The following is a 22,770-nucleotide window of genomic DNA, read 5'->3' on the forward strand; positions in this document are numbered from 1 at the left end:
CAATTATTCAACTCCATAATAAATCCTGACAGGAGGTGGTGTTGCATCATCCTGACGTTCAACGCAGCAACTCTTGCATTATTGCCCATGCAGAAATCAACTTCTCCCTTTCCACGCTTCTACTTCTTATCATTCCCTGCATCATATTGCAAATATGAGCAACCAATCTGGTATCAAATACCCAAGAATTAATATAAGAATTAGCAAGGAAAATGTCTGTAACATAAACAACAAGTGTACAAGCTGCGGGAGTACCTTTACTACCGCGATCCATAATGGATTCTAGGTATAGCTTGCAGTTCCTCTTCCAGTGACCTTTCCCATGACAATTAAAGCACTCAGCATCAGCAGGTGGTCCAGCCTTGGGCGCAGGTGGGTTTGGCTTAGAGATCACATCTTTAGCCTTGCCCTTTTTCTTCTTCCAAGAATTGCCCTTCTTCTTAAACTTAGGCTTGTTTTGGACCGCCATCACATGGCTACTGCCAGCACCTTTCTTGATGTTAGCCTCTGCTATTTTAAGCATGCCACATAACTCATTCAAGCCCTTCTCCACCCCATGCATATGGTAGTTTGCGATGAAATTTCCATAGCTGGGTGGAAGAGACGCGAGAATAAAATCAGTAGCTAATTCAGGGTCAATTGCAAAGCCCAGCTTCTCCAACCTCTAAGTGTAACCAACCATTTTGATCACATGTGGCCCAACTGCTGCGCCCTTTGCTAGCTTGGTTTCAGCAAAAGCCTTTGAGACATTGAACCTTTTAGTCCTGGCTTGAGTCTGGAACATATCATTGAGCGTCATGATCATATCGTGCGCTGCATGGTTATTATCAAACTACAACTACAGATCTGGTTCCATACAAGCAAGCATAAGGCAACTCACTTCAAGATCAGCATCACATGCTTTCTTGTAAGCATTTTTCTCTGTAGCAGGTGCATTATCAGTAGGCTCATCTGGTAATGGGGTGTCTAGAATTTCTTCCTTTTTCTCTACCCTAAGAACGATTCTCAGGTTATGGATCCAATCCGCATAGTTTGTTCCATTCAACTTATCTTTCTCAAGAATTGAACGCAAAGTAAATGGTTGATTGCTAGGTGCCATTTATCTACAACAAAAGTAATGCAAAATACTAAGACAATGTATCCAAGATAGAGTAAACAATATTAAAACTTTAATATAATCTACTCCCACTAAAATCAATATCCCTCTATTGAAACTTAGTGATTCAAGACCCACAACTAACAAGTCTACTAGTGAGCTTTAGCATCACCGCTAGAAGAGATGGTAGATTGGTAAGCAACTCTTTGCTAATCATATCACATATGACTCTTATTGTTGGGTAGCATCTCTATGCTTTGGTGCCCAACTACTCATGCTCCAAGGTCCCTAACCGTTAGGATGACCTTGTTCAAGTAACCAACCCTTCTGCTATAAGTATCCGATACGAACCTGTCTAGTCAAGGAAAACCAGTGGCACCCTAATTTCATAGACCCACCACCGATTGTACAAGACACCTGACAGTGCAAGGTTTAGGGAAGCATTTTAACTTAAACATTGCCGAGGGATCGTTCTACTTCACCATTGCATGTAGACAAAAAACATTATCGCACGTGAAAGTAGAATATAGTAAGAACGACATTAACACAGAGATATGACATGGTATAGCCCAATGTTCCTTTGGGGATCTCCATCTCCATCCAACTGTTCCTCATGATGATCTCCATCTCCATGATCCATGTATGCCATCCTTCAGTGATGAGTCCACCAAGACTAGCTATCACTAACATAAGGCAGTGAAGAAGATTACATAGTCGCGGATAGGATCATCACAGTTTGGCACATAGGCCATTACATCAATTTGACAATATCTTAGTGGCTCCAGCCATATCGTCATACTCACGACATGCAAACCATGAATTAATTACATACATGCATCACATACACATAAGGGCTATACCAGTCATAAATTCCTACAAAATAGAGTTAACCGATTCCGACGTCTAATCTTAAAACGCCAAAAACACAATCTTCCTGGCCTTTTTCGCAAAACTAATTTCAGCGAAACCAGAAAGACCGGTGAGAATCGGATGTAAAATTTTTTTCTCTACAATTTTCATATAGAATTTGTCTCAATCTGAGGTCGTATGCAAAAGTTATGGCTGTTTTACCGAACAGCACTTTTTCTTGCACCCCGGCGCCCGGCAGTAGATCCAATCTATCACCATTGCGCATCACATGCGCTCGGCACTTGACCTAGGTTCGATTCAATCAATTTGATTGATCTCCATCTTGCCATGACTAGATTTACATGTATCACTTAACTCAGATGGCGGAATTCCGATCGGTACGAGTAGATCGTTACAAGACCAACACAGTAAAATCACGAACCACGATCAGAGACTCATCTACAACCGCGCATATCTCCATATGCACTCATCCAAACCTATAACAATGCAGTAATGGCTCTGATACCACTGAAGGGTTATGAGGACGCTACGCTAGCTGGAAAATAAAAAATTCGACCTCATAAACCAAGATCTACTGCTAGTTATAGATCACAGGATTACCACTAGACACGCAGGTGCAGCGGAAGCGACTCGATGTAGTCAAACATGTCGTAGCAGTGCCATGCAGTTGTGAGGTCATCCGTCCATCTGTCCCCTTTGTGGGTGTGTCCTTGTGCTCCAGATGCAGCACCTCCGAGGTATCCACACATACAGGGAGGAAGCGTTGCGCCTCTGGATTGCTAGGTCCACGAGGAGCAGCAGGTGCGGTCGTAGGATGGGCGGCGGCGGCTACAAAAAGGCGTGGATTGATTTGCCCATTAGTTCCCGAGTTGGAGGCCCATTAGTAACCCTAAGCCTTGTCTAATTCAGATCCAATCCGAACTAGGCTTCCAGCCCCTTAAGCGTGCGACCCTATGGGTTCACGCACACATAGACATTGCCCGAGTACTCCTACTCGGCCATTAATTGATAGCGGCCTCTAGCAAGGCATGTCAACTCCTATGCGTATGCAAAGATCATATTAGAAGAACCACCACAAAACCACATACTTGTTATTCCCTTGCCTCACGATATTTGGTCCAACTCAAAGGTTAACACTTAACCCAAGCACGACCATGCATTTCTTGATCTAATCATTAGAGTGATCAGTGATATCTCTCTCATATATAGAGAGGGGCAAATTTCATTTTGATTGTCTATGTCTCATAGCATGTTTCTCGACAAATCTGAAAACCACCTTTATAACTACCCTGTTACGGAGTAGCGTTTGATAGTCCCTGAGTAGGTCATTTCACATCTTGAATACATACAACAATCTTAGGTCTAAGGACATAACGTATATGATGTGAATAGAGATAATAACGACATCTCACGTTGGGTCAGTCTAGCCCCATGTCATACATATGCCCACATTATTAGTTTGACATCTCCATGTCTATGACTTGTGAAACATAGTCATCAACTAATAATGTGCTAATCCATTATTCATGTGTGTCCTCACATGAACTCTGACCAGGGACAACATTATAATAACCATTCAAGTAAAAGAGTTTTACAAATAATTCACATAATTGCTAACCGATATAGGTTGTCTTTAATGGAAATTCAATGAACTCATAATATATCATGGATACAAGGCAATATAATCATCTCTATGATTATCTCTAGGGCATACTCCTAACAGTTAGCACTTAGGGTTTCATAAATTCACCAAAACCAAACTAGAGCTTTCAATCTCCCCCTTTTTGGTAATTGATGACAACCCTTACACAAAGATATGAATTGAAATTTAATTGAATCCATGTTGCTTGCCCAAGCATATTTACCATGTGTAAAAGGATATGGACAAGTTTCATGAACCCTAAATGGTAGCAATTGCTCCCCCTACATATGTGCTAAGAGTTTGGATAGTATCTTACACATAGGTTTAGATAGAAATTGTAGGAGTCAATGTCTACCAAATGATGCTAAGGTATAAGAGATGGACATTTGAAGCGTGATACCAATCGGAGTGCACCAATATACCATTCTTAGCACCATGAGTAACTAGGCATCCACAAAAAAAAACTAGAATACCCCATGAGATCAACATTAGAGGTAAGGGTCTACTTTTCATAATATGAGCATGAGTCTAGCTACTTAATCTATGCATGCTAGTTTTTCATTTCATCATTCAAACCTACAACTAGCATACACCACACAAGCATGGATATTGAAATTTAAAACTTGTGCCATGCAAGCAAATATATGAAATGCACATTCAAATGCATCCAATAACTTTATGAGCTTGCTCCCCCTACTTATGTCCTCAAAATTTTAATTGATCCCTTTCTTTGTCATATCTCTCCCCTATGTCAATTTCTCAATTTCTCCCCCTTTGTTATCTTTTCACTATCTTTGTACACTATTTCTCCCCCTTTGTCATTAATGACCACAATGGTTTAATTTTAAATAGGTTGAGATTATCAATGTCAATCAATGGGGTGAGGATTATTTTCCCAAATTTGGTCCAATCTAGATCACTCACCAAAGATATTTAACTTGGTTTGATCCAAGGATAAGTTTCTACACACCTGCAAATAAGGGTTATCTTATACCATGTTGAGTTAAACACTTATAGCTCATTTTCTAGATCAAACACTAGGTTTATAAGACCACAAACATGTCATATGCTACCACTTGTTCAAGTCAAGCATAGAAGCAATAGTGGTACCATAAAAGCATCAAATTTATTTGATTTTCATGAATGAGCCTATTAAAAGTGAAAGATGACTAGATGCACTAAACATGTCCTTAGTAAGGATGTATGCCATGCCAATCAACTTTTATCTTAGATTGCTCAAAGGAGAGGCATGTCATATAAGTGGGGGGTGCATCAACACATATTTGAGATATCCAATATGTTTAACTCATTCCTTAGCTTGCAAAACCTTTTCTCATCTAATGGCTTGGTGAATATATCGGCAAGTTGATCTTCGGTGCCCACACTCTCAAAGCAAATGTCCCCTTTTTGTTGGTGGTCTCTTATGAAATGATGGCAGACATCAATGTGCTTTGTTCTTGCATGTTGAACCAGGTTATTGATTAACTTGATTGCACTCTCATTGTCACATAGCAATGGCACTTTCTTGAACTTGATTCCAAAGTCATTCAAGGTGGCCTTCATCCAAAGTATTTGTGCACAACAACTATCGGTGGATATGTATTCGGCTTCAGTGGTTGATAATGCAACACTATTTTTGTTCTTTGATGACCATGAAACAAGTGATCTTCCCAACAATTGACATAAGCCAGAGGTGCTCTTCCTTTCAACCTTGCATCCCGCATAATTCGAGTCGGAGTAACCAACTAGCTCAAACTTTGCTCCTTTGGGATACCACAAATCAATATTTTATGTATGCTTCAAGTACCTCAATATTCTCTTTGTAGCCTTCAAATGACTTTCTCTTGGTGAGGCTTGAAATCTTGCACACATGCATACACTAAACATGACATCCGGCCTTAATGCGGTCACATAGAGTAGGCTTCCAATCATAGACCGATACAATTTTTCACCCACCATATTGCCACTTGCATCACTATCCAAGTTGTCATTTGTCCCCATTGGTGTGCTAATGGCTTTGCTATCACTCATGCCAAACTTCTTAAGCATGTCTTTAATGTACTTGCCTTGACTCATAAATGTACCATTCTTCAATTGCTTGATTTGAAGACCAAGGAAGTAACTTAAATCTCCAATCATGGACATTTCAAACTCCTTAGCTATCATCTTTTCAAACTCTTCATAAAAGTGTTGATTGGTTGATCCAAATATGATGTCATCAACATAGATTTGCAACATAAATAAATCTTTGCCAATCTTCTTGGTGAAAAAGAGTGGTGTCAACCTTGCCCATCATGAACCCTTTAGAGAGTAGGAAGTCCCTCAATCTCTCATACCATGCTCTAGGTGCCCTTGCTTCAAGACATGCAATGCCTTCTTCGACTTGTACACATGGTCGGGCTTCTTGTCATCTTCAAAACCGGGAAGTTGCTCAACATATACTTCTTCATTGATGTAACCATTGAGAAATGCACTCTTGACATCCATTTGATAGAGTTTGATGTTGTGGGCACAAGCATAGGCTAATAAGATTCTAATTGCTTCCAATCTAACAACTGGGGCATATCTTTCTCCAAAGTCAAGACCTTTAATTTGTGTATTACCTTGTGCTACTAATCTTGCTTTGTTCCTTACTACTATCCTATCTTGATCTTGCTTGTTTCTAAAAACCCATTTGGTTCCAATCACATTATGTCCCTTTGGTCTCTCTACTAATTCCTATACTTGATTTCTTGTGAAGTTATTCAATTCTTCATGCATAGCATTCACCCAATCAACATCCTTCAATGATTCATCTATCTTCTTTGGTTCAATGGATAACACAAATGAGAAATTCTCACAAAATAAAGCCAATCTTGATCTAGTTTGCACACCTCTTGAAATATCACCAATAATAGTGTTCAATGGATGACCCCTTACAATATTGGTTGGTTGGAGTGTTGGAACTTGATTGCTTGCACTTGCTTGATCATTGGATTGAGATGATGTGCTAGCCACTTGATTTTGTTCATTGTCATGAGAGCCATTTGTACTAGATTGATTTGTACCATCTTGCAAATTTGTGTTAGAGAGCCCTTGCACTTGATCGTCTTCATCTTCATTCATTTGCCTAGGCCTCAATTCACCAACATCCATGTTCTTCATGGCTTTTGAAAGTTGAATGCCTCTAACATCTTCCAAGTTCTCATTCTCATCTTGGAAACCCTTGGTTTTATCAAATTCAACATCATGAACTTCCTCAAGAGTGCCACTATCAAAATTCCAAACTCTATATGCTTTGCTAGTAGTTGAGTATCCAAGTAGGAATCCTTCATCACATTTCTTGTCAAACTTGCCCAATCTAGTGCCTTTCTTCAAGATATAGCATTTGCAACCAAAGACTCGAAAATATGCAATGTTGGGCTTTCTACCATTCAAGAGCTCATATGGTGTCTTATCTTTTAATGGGTGACAATAGAGGTGGTTGCTACAATAGCAAGCCATGTTGATAGCTTTGGTCCAAAAAGATTGACTCACATTGTACTCACAAGCATAGACCTTGCCATATCAATGAGTGTTCTATTCTTCCTCTTAACAAGGCCAATTAATTGTGAAGTGTACTTGGCTGAGAATTGATGTCTAATTCCAAATTCATCACATAACTCATCAATTCTAGTGTTCTTGAACTCACTACCATTGTCACTTCTAACTCTTGTGATGGTTGTTTCAAACTCATTGTGAATGCCCTTGACAAATGATTTGAATGTTTCAAACACATCAGTCTTGTCCACTAGAAAGAATACCCAAGTGTATCTAGTATAATCATCCACTATCATAAAGTCATATTTGTTACCATCAATGCTAGTGTATTGAGTTGGCCTAAATAAGTCCATATGCAATAACTCAAATGCTTTACTAGTGCTCATCATGCTTTTCTTAGGATGGGTGTTTCCAACTTGTTTTCTGACTTGACAAGAACTACAAAGCGTATCTTTCTCAAACACTACATCTTTCAAGCCTTTAACCAAGTCATGCTTGACCAATCTATTCAATTGTTTCATTCCAACATGACCAAGCCTTCTATGCCATAACCAACCCATTCTAGACTGAGTGGACAAACATGTAGATAATTGAGCTTCACTAGCATTGAAATCAACCAAGTATAGATTCTCATATCTAAAGCCCTTGAAGATTAAGTTAGAGCCATCTACATTTATGATCTCTACATCATCTACCCCAAATATGCATTTGAATCCAAGATCACACAATTGAGCCACGGATAGCAAATTGAAGTTCAAGCTCTCTACTAGCAACACATTAGATATGTTTATGTGATTGGATATTGCAATCTTACCAAGCCCTTTGACCTTGCCTTTGCCATTGTCACCAAAGGTGATACTATCATAATAATCATTGCCATTGGTATTGATTGAGTTGAACATTCTTGCATCACCGGTCATATGTTGAGTGCACCTACTATCAAGAACACAATGCCTTCCTCTGGCTTTGTAATGGACCTACAAAAGAAGATTAATTCTTTTTAGGTACCCAAACTTGCTTGGGTCCTTGAAGGTTAGTGATCAAGCTCTTTGGTACCCAAATGACTTTCTTCTTGGAGCCCATCCATGGTGTACCAATGAACTTAGCTTTCACATCCATGGTGTAAAGAGGAATGAGCTTTTTCAAGCTTCTTGTGAACCTTGCCAAGCTTCTCATGGCTTCCTCTAGCCTCTTAAGAGATGCATTGAGCTCATCAAAGGCATGCTTAAGGGCTTTTAGCTCCTTATGCAAGCTTTTGCATTCCCTTCTCTTAATGTCAAAGTGTTCTTTAGCATCATCTAGCATGTCAAGTAATTCATCCTTAGTTGGTTCATCATCATCACTATCACTTTCATTTTCATTATCATGTTCCTCATCACTTCCATCATCACAAGTTTGTACCTTAGTGGCCTTAGCCATGAAGCATGATGGAATGTCAAAGAGAGAAGGCTTCTCATTAATAGCAATGCTTACAAGGGCCTTCTTCTTGGTGATCTTGTCATCATCACTATCATCATCATCACTTGAGAAAGCATCACTATCCTAAGTGACTACATACGAACCACCCTTCTTCTTCTTATTGAAGGTCATCTTATCCTTCTTTTCTTTTTTTCCTTGTTGTCCTTCTTCTTATTCTTCTTGTTATCAACACTATTGTTGCTATTGTATGAGCATTGAGCAACAAGATGATCTTTGCTTTCACAATTGAAGCACCTTCTTGACTTGATGTGTCTTGCTTGGCCTTGCCCTTGGATGATGTGTCTTTGAATTCCACACTCTTCTTCTTCTCATCCTTCTTCTCATCTTTCTTTTCCTTCTTTTCTCCCTTCTCATTATCGTCTCTATATGTATCATCGGTCATTACATCTCCTAACACTTGGTTTGGTGTCATGATGTCCAAACCACTCCTCACTAGAATAGTGACCAATGTACCAAATCTTGAGGGTAGGCATCTCAAGAACTTATGGGAGAAGTCCTTGTCCTCCACCTTCTCTCCAAGTGCTTTGAGATCATTGACAAGCACTTGAAGCCTATGAAACATCTTCGGCACACTCTCATCCACCTTCATCTTGAAACTAGCAAACTTCTCCTTGAGGATATATGCCATGGCACCCTTCATGGCTTGAGTGCCCTCAAATGATTCCCCTAACTTCTTCCAAGCCTCATAAGCCATCTCAATGTTCTTGATTTGCTCAAATGTTCTCTCATTAATGGCATCATGAATGACACTAAGAGCAATGTCATTGTTTTGGAGAACCAATTCTTCGGCGATGGTGGGATTCTCCAGATCTTCTATCTCAACCTTGGTCTCCACCACTTTCCAAACCTTCCTATTGATAGACTTGATATATGTTGTCACCTTAGCCTTCCAATAGGGATAGTTGGAGCCATTAAATTGGGGTGGCTTCTTGGTGTTGTTAATTTGAGCCATTTTGACACCGAAGGTTGTTAAGCCTCAAATCACAGTGACCTCGGCTTTGATACCACTTGAAAGGTCCTAATGGCTAGAGGGGGTGAATAACCTATTAAAAATTTCTACAACAACACTTATCAAACTAGTTAGACAAATATGAGGCGAAGCGAGTGTTGCGCTAGCCTACTAAAAATGCAAGCCACCTACCACAATTCTAGTTTCTAGTCTCTATCTACACAATGGCTATGTCACTGCACTAAGTTAGTGTGCTCTCAAAGGCTAACTAAAGAGCCACACTAACCAAACTAACAAGCTCTCACGACTAGCTACACTAAAGAGCTTGACAACTAGTTTGCGGTAATGTAAAGAGAGAGAGAGCAACATGATTATACCACCGAGTCAAGGAATGAACCAATCAATCACAAGAATGAATACCAATCACCTCAGAATCAAATGATGACACAATGATTTTTTACCAAGGTTCACTTGCTTGCCGGCAAGCTAGTCCTCATTGTGGCGATTCACTTACTTGGAGGTTCACGTGCAAATTAGCATCACAAGCCAAATCCTCAATAGGGTGCCACACAACCAACACAAGATGAGGATCACACAAGCCACGAGCAATTTACTAGAGTACCTTTTGGCTCTCCATTGGGGAAATGTCAAGAACCCCTCACAATCACCATGATCGGAGCCAGAGACAATCACCAACCTCTACTCGATGATCCTCGCAGCTTCAAACCATCTAGGTGGTGGCAACCACCAAGAGTAACAAGCCAAACTCATAGCAAAACACGAACACCAAGTGCCTCCAGATGCAAACACTCAAACAATGCACTTGGATTCACTCCCAATCTCACAAAGATGATGAATCAATGATGGAGATGAGTGGGAGGGCTTTGGCTAAGCTCGCAAGGTTGCTATGTTAATGGAAAAATGGCCAAGAGAGTGAGCTTGAGCTAACCATGGGGCTTAAATAGAGAGCCCCCTTGAATAGAGCCGTTGGCTCCACTGTCCAATGAAACATGGGCTGATTGGACACAGGACCCCAGTGTCCGATCGCCCGATGCTTGCCACATTCATCAGCCTCAAATGTTGAGTGCTCGATCTTACTAGCTAGTCTACTTTGTGCCACATGTTAAGTTGCGACTAGATCCACAGCTTAAAGTGACCAGATGCTCCATCACTAGAGCCCGGTCGTTTTCAGTAAGGCACCAGAGTCGGGTTTTTTTACAAGACACGTCTGGTCCACCATGACCAGATGCACCGGTGCATCCGCTCCTCCTCCTCTTGTTTGCGTGCCACCACATTAGTAGGACAGGACCCTAAATAGTGTTTAGCTAGAGTCCAATCACCTGCGTCCAATCTTATGCCGAGAGTAGCCCACTAGTTTTATAAATGACCGAACACTACTCCTCCGAGTCCGATCACCATGTGACCAGCGTCCGGTCAAAGTTTCATAGTGACAAACACCTCCTTTACTTCACTAACTTCTCCACCCTTGCTCAAATGTGCCAAACACCAAGTGTATCACCTTGTGCACGTGTGTTAGCATATTTTCACAAACATTTTTAAGGGTGTTGGCTCTCGACTAGATCCTAAATGCATATGCAATGAGTTAGAGCATCTAGTGGTACTTTGATAACCGCATTTCGATATAAGTTTCACCCCTCTTAAAAGTACGGCTATCGATCCTAAATGTGATCACACTCACTAAGTGTCTCGATCACCAAAACAAAAAAGCTCCTATCAAGTTTCACCTTTGCCTTGAGCTTTTTGTTTTTCTCTTTCTTCTTCTCTAAGTCCAAGCATTTGATCATCACCATGGCATCACCATCATCATGATCTTCACCGCTGCTTCACCACTTGGAATAATGCTACCTATCTCATGATCACTTAGATGAACTTGGTTAGCACTTAGGGTTTCATCAATTCACCAAAACCAAACTAGAGCTTTTAGTCGTCCTACGGCACATAACTAGTTTCTTTCGTTCTAGATGGTTTGGACTGGGGGTGGGCTCCAGCCTTGGCTACCTTGGTCCCATCCGACTTGAGCTATGTTCTCGACGGTTGAACGATGGGTTGAAGTACTAGAGTCCCGCTAGCTCCACCTGTGGAGATTCCCGCCGCCGGGCCTGACCCTCGCGGCGGGGGTGGATCCCTTTCGGTGTTTCTTCTTGTTGTTGCCATTGTTTTTGAGGAGTGGTGGACTAGGGTCACCATGGATGGCGCTAACTATGGGGTCACTCTTGGCCTCTCTCCCTCGCTAAGGGGCATGAGGGAGAGGCCGAGGGTTTCCCATAGGTGAGTGACTAATCTGTCCTGAAGGGATGAGCGAGGGTATGGGAAAACAAGGAAAAGTGTAGATTAAATGTCCATTAATTCATCTAGAAAAAGTTCAACCTCCTTCTTACATGAGCGCCCTAAGCATTTATAGGGCATACCCGGTGGCATGGTGGAATTACATTAGGGTCGGACCCTAACCATTACATGCTATACAAGGGACATGGGTATGATGGTAATCTCCTTTCCTCAGCCAACCACTCCCTAGTCTAGCTGTTGATGGGCCGATTCCTTTCTGAGGTAGGCAACAACCTTCGCACATCCTAGGAAGGGTTTGTCCACTGTCTGCGCCTCCCAACTTTCTCGCCATGCTCCATCGGCGCAGCTAATCTTCGAACATGCACCTGAACACACAGATGAAATAAGCCAAACATGGGCACCCTCATCATAGGGGTGGCACCCAGGATGAGGGCAGATTAGTCAAGCTAGCTCTAGGTCGAGGGTGAGGGGAGGAGCAGTGCTGGGGTACCTCCCCCCAACAGCAGCCCATCAAGGATGGGGCCCAGTGTGATGGGTCGGAGCAACATTAATACTTGGGGTGGGAGGCACGCGTGGATACCTAGCTTTTGGCCCCGGTTCAGCAACACCCCTATCTTGTTTGACTGGAGCTAGGCCGTTGATTTATTTGGGTGAATGGGCCTGGTGTGGAGTTGGGTGGGACGCAGGATTGTTGGGTGTTTTCTCTCCGTGTTTTTCTCAGGGAGTTGTTCATGATTCTTCGAGATTTGCACCAGCTTCTTTCCTTAGGTGTGGGTGCTTGGTGCCTATAAATAGTTACGGTGGGTTAGGGTTTTTCATTGTTGCCCCATCTATTTGTTGGCTGGTTGCTACTGCTAAGCTTGTTGAGCTAGGGTTTGATTGTTGTGAGGGTTGCTTTTTTGAGGGTTCATGCTTTTGCTGGCTTCATCTGCCTCATCACGCTTATTGAGGTACTTGCTTGTTCACTTGTACTTGTTGTCTTTTGAGTTTTTTTGTACTAAAGAGTGTGCTGGTGTGTTTTGTAGATTGATTGCTCACGTGAAGAAAACTACGAGGCCTGTTGATACTTTAGAGGTTGCTGACTCTACTTCAGATGCTATAGTGAGCTTTGAGTTTGGTCTATCGAGGGTTACTTTGAGCACTTTGGATGAGTTCACGAAGGCTGGTTGGTTCGGTTGGGATCTTGCGAGGCCGTCTAAGGGAGAGGTTGTTCCCGATCCTCGTGATGATGAGGTTGTTGTTTATAAGGAATTCTTCTTGGCTGGCTTGAGGTTTACGGTGCACCCTCTTGTTGTTGGCGTGCTGAAAAGGTTTAACCTTAAGTTTCATTAGCTAAACCCCTCTAGTTTTGTGAAGCTCGGTATCTATGTTTAGGGCGTAAGTCTTAAGGTGTTGAGCCAGATCTTGAGGGCTTTGTGCAACTTCATTAGGTCCATCCTCAGCCTCAATAGGTGATTGTTGATGGTAAGCCTGTGCATTTGTAGTTTGGTGTTTATACCTTCGTGTATCATCATGGTGCGGAGGTTCTAGTTCAGGCTTAGAAAAACAAGTGGGCTTTGCCTTGGACCAAAAATTGGTTCTATATATGGATGGAAGGAGAGCCAAGTCTTTGCAAGAAGCTATTGAGGCTTGATAGTGTGACTATGAAGTGTATCATGACTGATGGTTGTGCCACCGCTGTGGATGCGCTCAGGACTTTATTGCATCATCAGTGTGCACATGACCTGGTTGAGGAGTTTGTTTGCGTGAAGATTTTGCCTTTGAGGGCTAATCTATCATGGTTTGCTATAAAGGATGATGAGAAGTATCGGGCGTGTGGTTTGAAGGGTCTTGGCCTAGATGTCAAGCAGGCTTCATCGAAGGTGTTGTGGAAGAGTAACACCCTAGATGTTGGGGTTAAGGTCCTGTATAAAAAGGTTGCGAAGGCTATTGATGAACTCATTGGGGCTTTGGGGACTACTGAGAATAAGGCGATAAAGATTGCCTTGGCCGACCATCATCATGTTAATTGATGCTTCAATTTGCTTGGGTTGGTTTACCCCGATTGGTTGTCTATGGAGCAGAAAGATTCAGAGGTTGGCAATAAGAGAAAGCGAGCTAGGGCTAGTGACACACTCACATGTACATCTAAGCAAGGTGGGCATGGTCGTGGGTGCGCTGGTGGATCTAAGGTTGATCATGTTGCCGCATCGAAGGTTGCTGCTTCATCTGTGTTGACGGCGAGGCCGGTGGCCACGGTTTCCATGGCACCATGGCCAAGCGTGGTTGGGGGATCTACCTAGCCATAAAATGCCAAGTATTTCTCATCTGCCTGTTTTGCAAGTGATCTCAGATGACGATGGTGACGATGGTGAGGAGAAAGAGGGAAGCGAGGGTTCTAAGGTGGTGAAGATTGATGGTTCTAGTTCCTCTAGCAGCAACAGTGAGTCTGGCGTGAACAGTGATGATGAAGATGAAGATGATGAAGGGCCTGATGAATTGGGTAACCCTCGGTTTGTTGGTTCTGAGGAGCTTGGGTATTAGGGTGGCGAAGCTAAAGAGGAGAGGGAAGTTGATTCTGGCCCGATCGGATCTAGTTTGATGCCTTGCCGTCATCGCATGCATATCAAGCATGAGGGACACAAGGTTGCTATCGACGAAGATGATCTAAGAGCTGGTATAGGGAAGCATGCTCTTGGCAAGGCAAGCCGTAGTGGTTTGAGGCATTTTGCTGTCCCATGTGGTGTTGATGAGCCTGAGATTGACCTCTTCACCAGCCCTGACCTTCACAATTGCCATCTTATTGGGACTAAAGAGGAGTGTTGATTCTTGGCTGGACCTATCGTTGGATTTGCATGCCAGACGTGGTTTACAATCACCTACACATTTCAAACTATCCCCGCTCATTGGATCTCGAGCGATCTTGCGATCTTAGTGGAACTTTCATTTTTCATTAAATAGGCCACGTCTCAGTGGGACTTTCATTTTCATCAAATAGGCCATGTCTCCCACGCAATCTTAGTGGAGCATGCTTCTCCCAGAATGGCGTTAGAAGTTGGATGGAGAAAATTGACTGCACCACGTGGCTAATTGCAAGTTCCCATGCCACTTCGCAGAGGGTATTTAGCCTGCCACTCGACCACCTCCCCCCTCCTCCTTAATCAACATACTATGTTGATCGCTCTGTTCTACCTCTCTAGCCCTCTGGCTCATCGCCATCCACACACCGTAGCTCCATCACATCGCCGCGTGAGCCCTCGGTTGGCCTCGTCGCGCTCCACAACGCGCAATGTCGACGCCGGCAATCATGGAGGTGAAGCGGCACCGCATGTTGCTAATGACACCCCCTACTGACCTGGCCATTGAGATCGCCGACCACCTTGTTGTGACCTCAAAGCAGCCCATGAATGACCTCTGCAGCCTATAGGCAACTTGCTATAGGGTCGAGATGGTGGACTAGAGGGGATGAATAGTCCTTTCTAAAACTTAATCGCGTCGGCTAACCTAAAGGGGACCGTGATGCCTAAGAGGGGGGTGAATTAGGCAACTTAAAATTCTAACACTAAACTATGGCCTCTTTTTCTAACCTTAGCAAAACATATGCAAAAGATAAAATTCAAACACTAAACTATGGCCTCTTTTTCTAACCTTAGCAACACCATTGATATGTTTCCTCAGCTCCACACTCCTCAAATGACCGGTCGGGGGTCTATTTATAAGCCCCACTAAGAAAGTAGCCGTTGGGGATGAAATCCCGCTTTTCTGCTACTGACCGGACGCGTTTGGTCATCCCGACCATTAGAGCCACGATCAGCTGATCGGACGCTGCCAGCGTCTGGTCACATGCCACCAGACGTGTTCGGTCGCATTTTCGCCGCTCTAGAACCTCTCTGTACTCGACCAGACTCTATTGTCCTACGTCCGGTCGATCTACCGCCAGCATCTAATCTAGCATCTGGTCGCTGATGTTGTCGAGCCTCTTGATCGGGGCATCCGGTCACTGTGCTAACAGCATCCGGTCCAGCGTTCGGTCACTTCTATGAGCTCGTTTCTTTGTGATCTTGTATATGGCTTGGTTCCTATCTTCATGCTTGGACTTTGCTTGATATCTTGGGTCTTCTCTTGTGCTTCTAAGGTATTGCTTACAATGTTGATCATCGAATCATCATGTCGCCTTCGTCCTAGTCATGTCTTGCATCCTATTGAACTACAAAACAATCACTTGCAAATTCATTAGTCCAATTTGCTTGTGTTGGTCATCAAACACTAAAATCCAAAGTAAATGGGCCTAGGGTCCATTTTCCTTACAATCTCCCCCTTTTTGGTGATTGATGACAACACGACCAAAGCAAGCAAATAATATAATTTTGAAAATTGAAAACTACCTACTTGCTAGGATGCAATGCAAGGGGCAAGGTTATATGATGCTAAAAGATACTACTTATAAGACTAAAAGATACTACATGAAAACTTATCTTGCTCTTACAAATGTCCCTATGTGGCATTATGGATATAAGCCTTGCTTCCTACAAATTCTCCCCATTACATAGGCAATCCATAATCCACTATCCTCCCTTTCTCGGACCATTACCACTTGTAGACCATTACCACTTGTAAATTATTATGATCTAGCTTTTGGTCCTACAAATTAGTGCTTGCTTTTGGTCCTCTAAATTCTCCCCCTTTGGAATCAAACACCAAAAAGGAAGACATTAGTAGCACAAGGGAGGGTCAAACTTTGTGATCCTTTGAGTGTAGAGTGGAATAGGTCACAAAATTTGACTCTCACATTATATAGATTAAGCTCTCCCTAAATATATGCATACATATGGTAGAAAGCAAGGCATATGCATATTTGGCAACTTATTGCACAAGGGAATTTAATCTATATAATGCATAGAGAAAGCATATAAGTATCAAAATGAAATCAATATGATGATATTGGTTTAGAAATACCACATGTGGAAACCAATTTGATTTCTACCACTTGCAATAGGTGGTGGATATTTGAAATATGATGCTTAACTCCGGGGACTCCATTTTCCTTGCAATGAGACTACTACACATATGATAAGCTTGAAAAGGTGTTAGTCTCAAGGCATCCAACTTGTAGAGTAACCCCCCCCCCTAAATTTGTGCACACAAGTGTGGAATACTTGTAGAAGTTATACACATTTATTTTAGAATCAATAATACCACTTGAAAGATGACATCTCATGAATGTGAGAATCATTTTCGAAGATGATATTCGGGAGAAATTATCTATAATTTGAACTTTGGCACATATTAGATGAACAATCAAAAGACAAGCTATGTGCCGTGCTCCTAAACAATTTTAAACCATGTAGGTTTGCTCCAAGGGTTAAGAATGAAACCGAGCAAGCCTACCATAAGATATACCTAGTGTATGCATGACAAAAGATATAAGCATGCAAATGCAAACATACGCATAAAAAATAACTAGATACTTAAAGATACCAATTTGTAAGAAATACCACTTATAGGAAATGCAAATTGATACTACTTGAAGGAAATTGAATCTAGTTACCAAACATGGGAAGAGGAATTTAGGTCCATAGTATTCACTAACCCACTTGGCAATGATTTTGTCCATCATGATGCACCCCATGAAATACACCCATACTTTGCCAAGTCTCCAAATTCCTCGAAGTCTATTAGACTTCTCACTTCCCTTTTAGGATCCAAACCTTCTTGGTGCTCTTCATGTTAGAAATGATTTCCTTTGGCACCCAAAAGCGTTTGACCCCATTGTTGGCTTGCTTGTTCACCTTGATGGCCACCACCTTGTCATTTTTCTTCTTCTTTAACAAGTATGGTGTGGAGGCCTTCTTGTCCACCTTGTTGGTGTAGGTGTTGGAGAGCTTGCTTGTTTGCTTCTTCTCTTTCTTCTTTGCTCCTCCCCCATTCTTCACCTTGCACTCATAGGACTTGTGACCTTCCTTGTGGCACACGTAGCAAACCACGGTTTGTCCTTTATCAAGCTTCTTCACTCCCTTGATGGTGTTATCTTGATGAAGTTGGGCTTACTTTGCCTTGCCTTTCACGTGAGTCAAGTCCTTGGTGAGGCGAGCTACTTCTTGCTTGAGTTGCTCATTCTCCTTTGCAACCTCTTGTGTACATGTATCTACAATAACTTTCTCAACACAAACTTGGTTGCACAAAGATGAGTCTAAATATAAATCATTACAAGAAGTAGAGGCATCCTTTTTAGACATATTAATGATAGAACTTTTCTTTTTAGATGCCTTGGTGGGGGTTGTACTAACGGCTTCAAGATTAGCAACTTTATTAGTTAGCTCATCACAATGTTTGCACATTGTTTCCATTTTAGTAAGCAAACTTTTATAAGCATCTTGTGAGCTAGCTAACTTTTCTTTCAATTTTTTATTTTTCTTTACAAGTTGCTCATCATTGATTGTGCATGCATTTGTTGTTGCACTAGCCTCAAGTTTCTCAATTTTAGTAGATAGTTCAACATTGAGATTAGCAAAGTCCTCATATTGTTCAAGCAAATTTTTGTATGCTTCTTGTGAACTATCTAGCTTACCTTTTAATTTTTCGAGCTTCTTTTGTTGACTAGTGCAAACTTTAGCATAATTAAGATTTTGTTGCACAATTTCATCATAAGAAGGCATTTCATCATCACTATCACTCTCACTAGAGGATGAGCTTTTGTTACCTCATGCCATAAGGCACATACGAGAAGAGCTTGATGATGAGTGCTTGCGCCCTCGCCTCTTGTGATGGTGTTCTTCTTCACTTCAAGAATCATCCCATGACCTTATTGATGTGAGGGCTTGGTTCTTGCATGCCTTCTTCTTTGTCTTGGGTGTGGGCTTGTTTAGACAAACTTCCACAAAGTGCCCCAACTCACCGCATCCGTAGCATCCTCTCTTTCTTTGCTCATTTCTTTGATTAGTGAAGATGATATCTTGGATTTAGATGAGCACACCCTTGGCATTGGGCCTTTGGATCATCTTCTCCACCTTGTTGATTAGTTTGATTGATTCTTCATCAAGGTCATAGGTGGAGGAGAAAGATTGATTATCTTCACTTGTGTCTTTATCATCATCGTCGTCGTCGTCCTCATCTTCTTCTTCATCTTCACTTGAAGAGCTTGAGCTTGAGCTTGTCTCAACTTGCTTGCTCTTCATCTTCTTTTTCTTGCTACATGCGAGAGCTTTGCCTTTGCTTGATGAAGAGGCTTCTTCTTGACCCATCTTACATGACATTTCAAATACCACTATCTTGCCAATGACTATGCCCGGGGTCATGGTGCTCAAGTTCTCCATGTTGTGAAGGATTGTGATGATGCTTGCATATTTCTTTTGTGGTAGCATAGAGATGATCTTCCTCATGATGTCTGCATTATCTAGCTTTGTTAATCATATTGAATGGAGCTCATTGATATTTAGGTTCAAACGAGAATACATATCACGAACAAGCTCATCATTATTCATTGTAAAGGAATCATAATTTTGTTTAGCTAGATAATGTTTTTGCTCATGGACATTAGATGTGCCATCATAGAGCTCTTGGAGTTTTAACCAAATTTCATGAGCCGTAGTTAAAGTGAACACTTGGTTAAACACGTCCATACTAAATGATTCAAATAAGCAATTTTTAGCTCTAGCATTGAAATGAATTTCCTTTTCTTCACTCTTTGTGGGTTTATCAGGATTCTTAATGGGTTTCATCCCATCATGAGTGACTCTCCAAACTCCTAAATCAACTACCTCAAGGTAGCAAGCCATTCTAGCTTTATAATAGGGGAAGTTAGTGCCATCAAAGTGTGGAGGCCTAGAGGTATCCATCCCAACTACTCTAAATAGTGTCGGCTCAATGGCGATTAAGCCAAAGGTCCAAATTGAGCCAACCGGCTCTAATACCAATTGAAGGGGACCGTGACGCCTAAGAGGAGAGGGTGAATTAGGCAACTTAAAATTCTAACTTTAAACTATGGCCTCTTTTTCTAACCTTAGCAAAACCTATGCAAAAGATAAACTATCTAAATGTGCAACTACGGTTTTGCTAGTGTGTTGTTATCTCTACCACAAAAGGAGTAATACAATCAATGTAAATGTGGAAGCTAAAGAGCAAGGTAGAGATATGCAAACTCCCGTCAATGACTCCAGTATTTTTACCAAGGTATCGAGAAGCGCGCAAGCTTCCCCCTAGTCCTCGTTGGAGCCCCTCGCAAGGAATCCCTCGCAAGGGCCAAGCTCCTGGTCGGGTAACTCCGTGGATAGCCTCGGGCCTTCCCCATGCGCAAGTGGGTCTCTGACATGTCTTTTGGCAAGCCTCTTCTGGATGCTCCTCGCCGTCTTCACTATCAAGCTTCTGGCTAAAACGTCGTGGGCCTTGTTCCCTCCGGTACACAGTGGCGGCCACACCACAAACATAGTTGGTGTGATCTCACAAGACTACAAGCCCTCCGATGTACAACAATGGTGTCCATAAGCACTGTGTGGTAAGAGGTATGTAAACCTCACTAAACACTAGGCCTAAACCTAGAGCAAGTGCATAAGCGGTGGTCTAATCAACCTAAGCAATTCGCAAAGCACCTACGCTAATCACCTAATGAAACACTAAGCACTATGCAAGTGGAAATCACTAAAATAGTGTATCAACACCCTTGATATGTTTCCTCAGCTCCACACTCCTCAAATGGCCGGTTGGGGGTCTATTTATAAGCTCCACTAAGAAAGTAGCCGTTGGGGATGAAATCCCGCTTTTCTACTACTGATCGGGTGCTGATCATGTCCTGACCGGACGTGTCTGGTCGCCCTGACCGTTGGAGCCATGATCAACTGATCAGATGCTGCCAGCGTCTGGTCACATGCCACCAAATGCGTCTAGTCGCATTTTCACCGCTCTGGAACCTCTCTGTACTCGACCAGACTCTGCTGTCCTATGTTCGGTCGATCTGCCACCAGTGTTTAGTCCAGCGTCTAGTCGCTGATGCTGCTGAGCCTCTTGATTGGGGCATCTAGTCACTGTGCTACCAGCGTCCGGTCTAGCGTCCAGACACTTTGTGACCTTGTTTCTTCATGATCTTGCGTATAGCTTGGTTCCTATCTTCATGCTTGAACTTTGCTTGATATCTTGGGTCTTCTCTTGTGCTTCTAAGGCCTTGCTTATGGTGTTGATCATCGGATCATCATGTTGCCTTCGTCCAAGTCACGTCTTGCATCCTATTGAACTACAAAACAATCACTTGCAAATTCATTAGTCCAATTTGATTGTGTTGATCATCAAACATCAAAATCCAAAGTAAATAGGCCTAGGGTCCATTTTCCTTACATAACCTATATAAGTACGAAATTAAAACTATCGGTCTAGTCAAGACTACACCTATCTATCTAAGTTAACAAACACCTTGAAAAGATCCTAAACAAGCAACTAAGGTGTTGGGCTAGCTAGAGCTCACCTAACCATTCTAGCTTGCAAGGTCACAGAAACCTATGCAACTAGTACTTCACACAACCGATGGAGCTCCTACACAATCTAGTAAGCAAAAGCACAAAGCCACCTAAGCTTACTAGCAATGCTCAACAACAAGGCTACACAAACCAAATTAGAGAGCACAAATTACTTAGCTACACAAACTAAGCAATGTGACTAACAAGGTTACTAAAACCAAATTAGCCACTCAAGGGAGCTACTTCTTATGCTACACAAGCAAGAAGGCAACTAGCAAGCTACTAAAGCTAAACTAGTCACAAGAGCAACTACACAAGCACAATGTATATGAAAGTAATACAAGCTTGTGTTTTGTGGAATGCAAACCACCGAGAAGATGATGAAGACAATGTTGACACGGTGATTTTCTCTCGAGGTTCACTTGCTTGCCACCAAGCTACATCCCTATCGTGTCGACCGCTCACCTGGTGGTTCGGTGGCTAATTGGCATCACCCGCCAATCCCACACATTAGGCACCACAAGAACCTACCCCGAAAGTGAGGGTAACTCAATGACACGCTCAACTAGAGTTGCTCTTCGCGATCCCTACGGGGTGAGCACAACCCCCCTCACAAATCCTCCTCCGGAGCACTGCACAATCTTCTCGCATGCTTCAATGGAGTCACAACCACCAAGCCATCTAAGAGGTGGCAACCTCTAAGAGTAACAAGCACCACTAGCTTGCAACTCAATCACCTAGTGCCACTTGATACAACCTCACAATGCAATCGCATTAGAATCACACTCACTCGCAATCAGATGAAACCACTATGTGCACAAGTGAGTTAGAGGCTCTCCTAGCACTCCCCAAGCATGGACACTAAGTCCCAATGGTGCTAAGCATGTGCCAAGGCCAGCCACACACTCCTTTTATAGCACCAAGAGCTAAAATAGCCATTACCCCCTTCATCCTGATTTCTGTGTACTGACCGGACTCGCTGACTGGACTCACCCTAGAGTTCGGTCCAAAGTCTGGTCATAGAGTCTGGTCACGCTGCGCATGCCACGTGTACTAGCCATTTGAATGTTACCGTTGGGCACCAACGAACTCCGTGTCAGGTCAATCGACTAGACTCGCCATCACCCAGCGTCTGATCATGAACAGAGAGGTTCTAGAGAGGTTTTTCATTGACCAGACTCGCCACATCATCCAGTCGCTTTCCGTCAGCGTTTCTAGGCCTGAAATAGTGTCACAGGTGCATCCGGGCGTGCCCCACTGCCAGCGTACGATCGCAGCCCCTAAACAGCCCTCTCGGGAACACTGACTGGACTCTGTGACCAGACTCGAAGGTCCTGACCTGACTCGTGTCTGGTCCAGTGTCCGGTCACTGACCGTTCACCGCTAAAATGACCATAACTCTTAGCTCCGAACTCTGATTTCAATGATCTTGGACATTTTGGAAAGCTTATTCAAATGTATACACATCCCACTTGCATATTTGATC

The 22,770-nt window shown here is 42.6% G+C and overlaps 1 protein-coding gene across 1 annotated transcript in view; it reads left to right on the top strand.

Moving 5' to 3' along the window:
• Positions 1-14,385, top strand: part of LOC136454765 (uncharacterized) — a 118,249-nt gene extending 103,864 nt beyond the window's left edge. The window contains exon 5 of the mRNA XM_066455061.1: positions 14,195-14,385. Within this exon, the coding sequence (XP_066311158.1) occupies positions 14,195-14,385 (191 nt within the window). The remainder of the gene's footprint in view (positions 1-14,194) is intronic.
• Positions 14,386-22,770: the final 8,385 nt, after the last annotated feature.

This window comes from Miscanthus floridulus, chromosome 5, assembly GCF_019320115.1.
Source record: "Miscanthus floridulus cultivar M001 chromosome 5, ASM1932011v1, whole genome shotgun sequence".
Lineage (NCBI taxonomy): Eukaryota > Viridiplantae > Streptophyta > Magnoliopsida > Poales > Poaceae > Miscanthus > Miscanthus floridulus.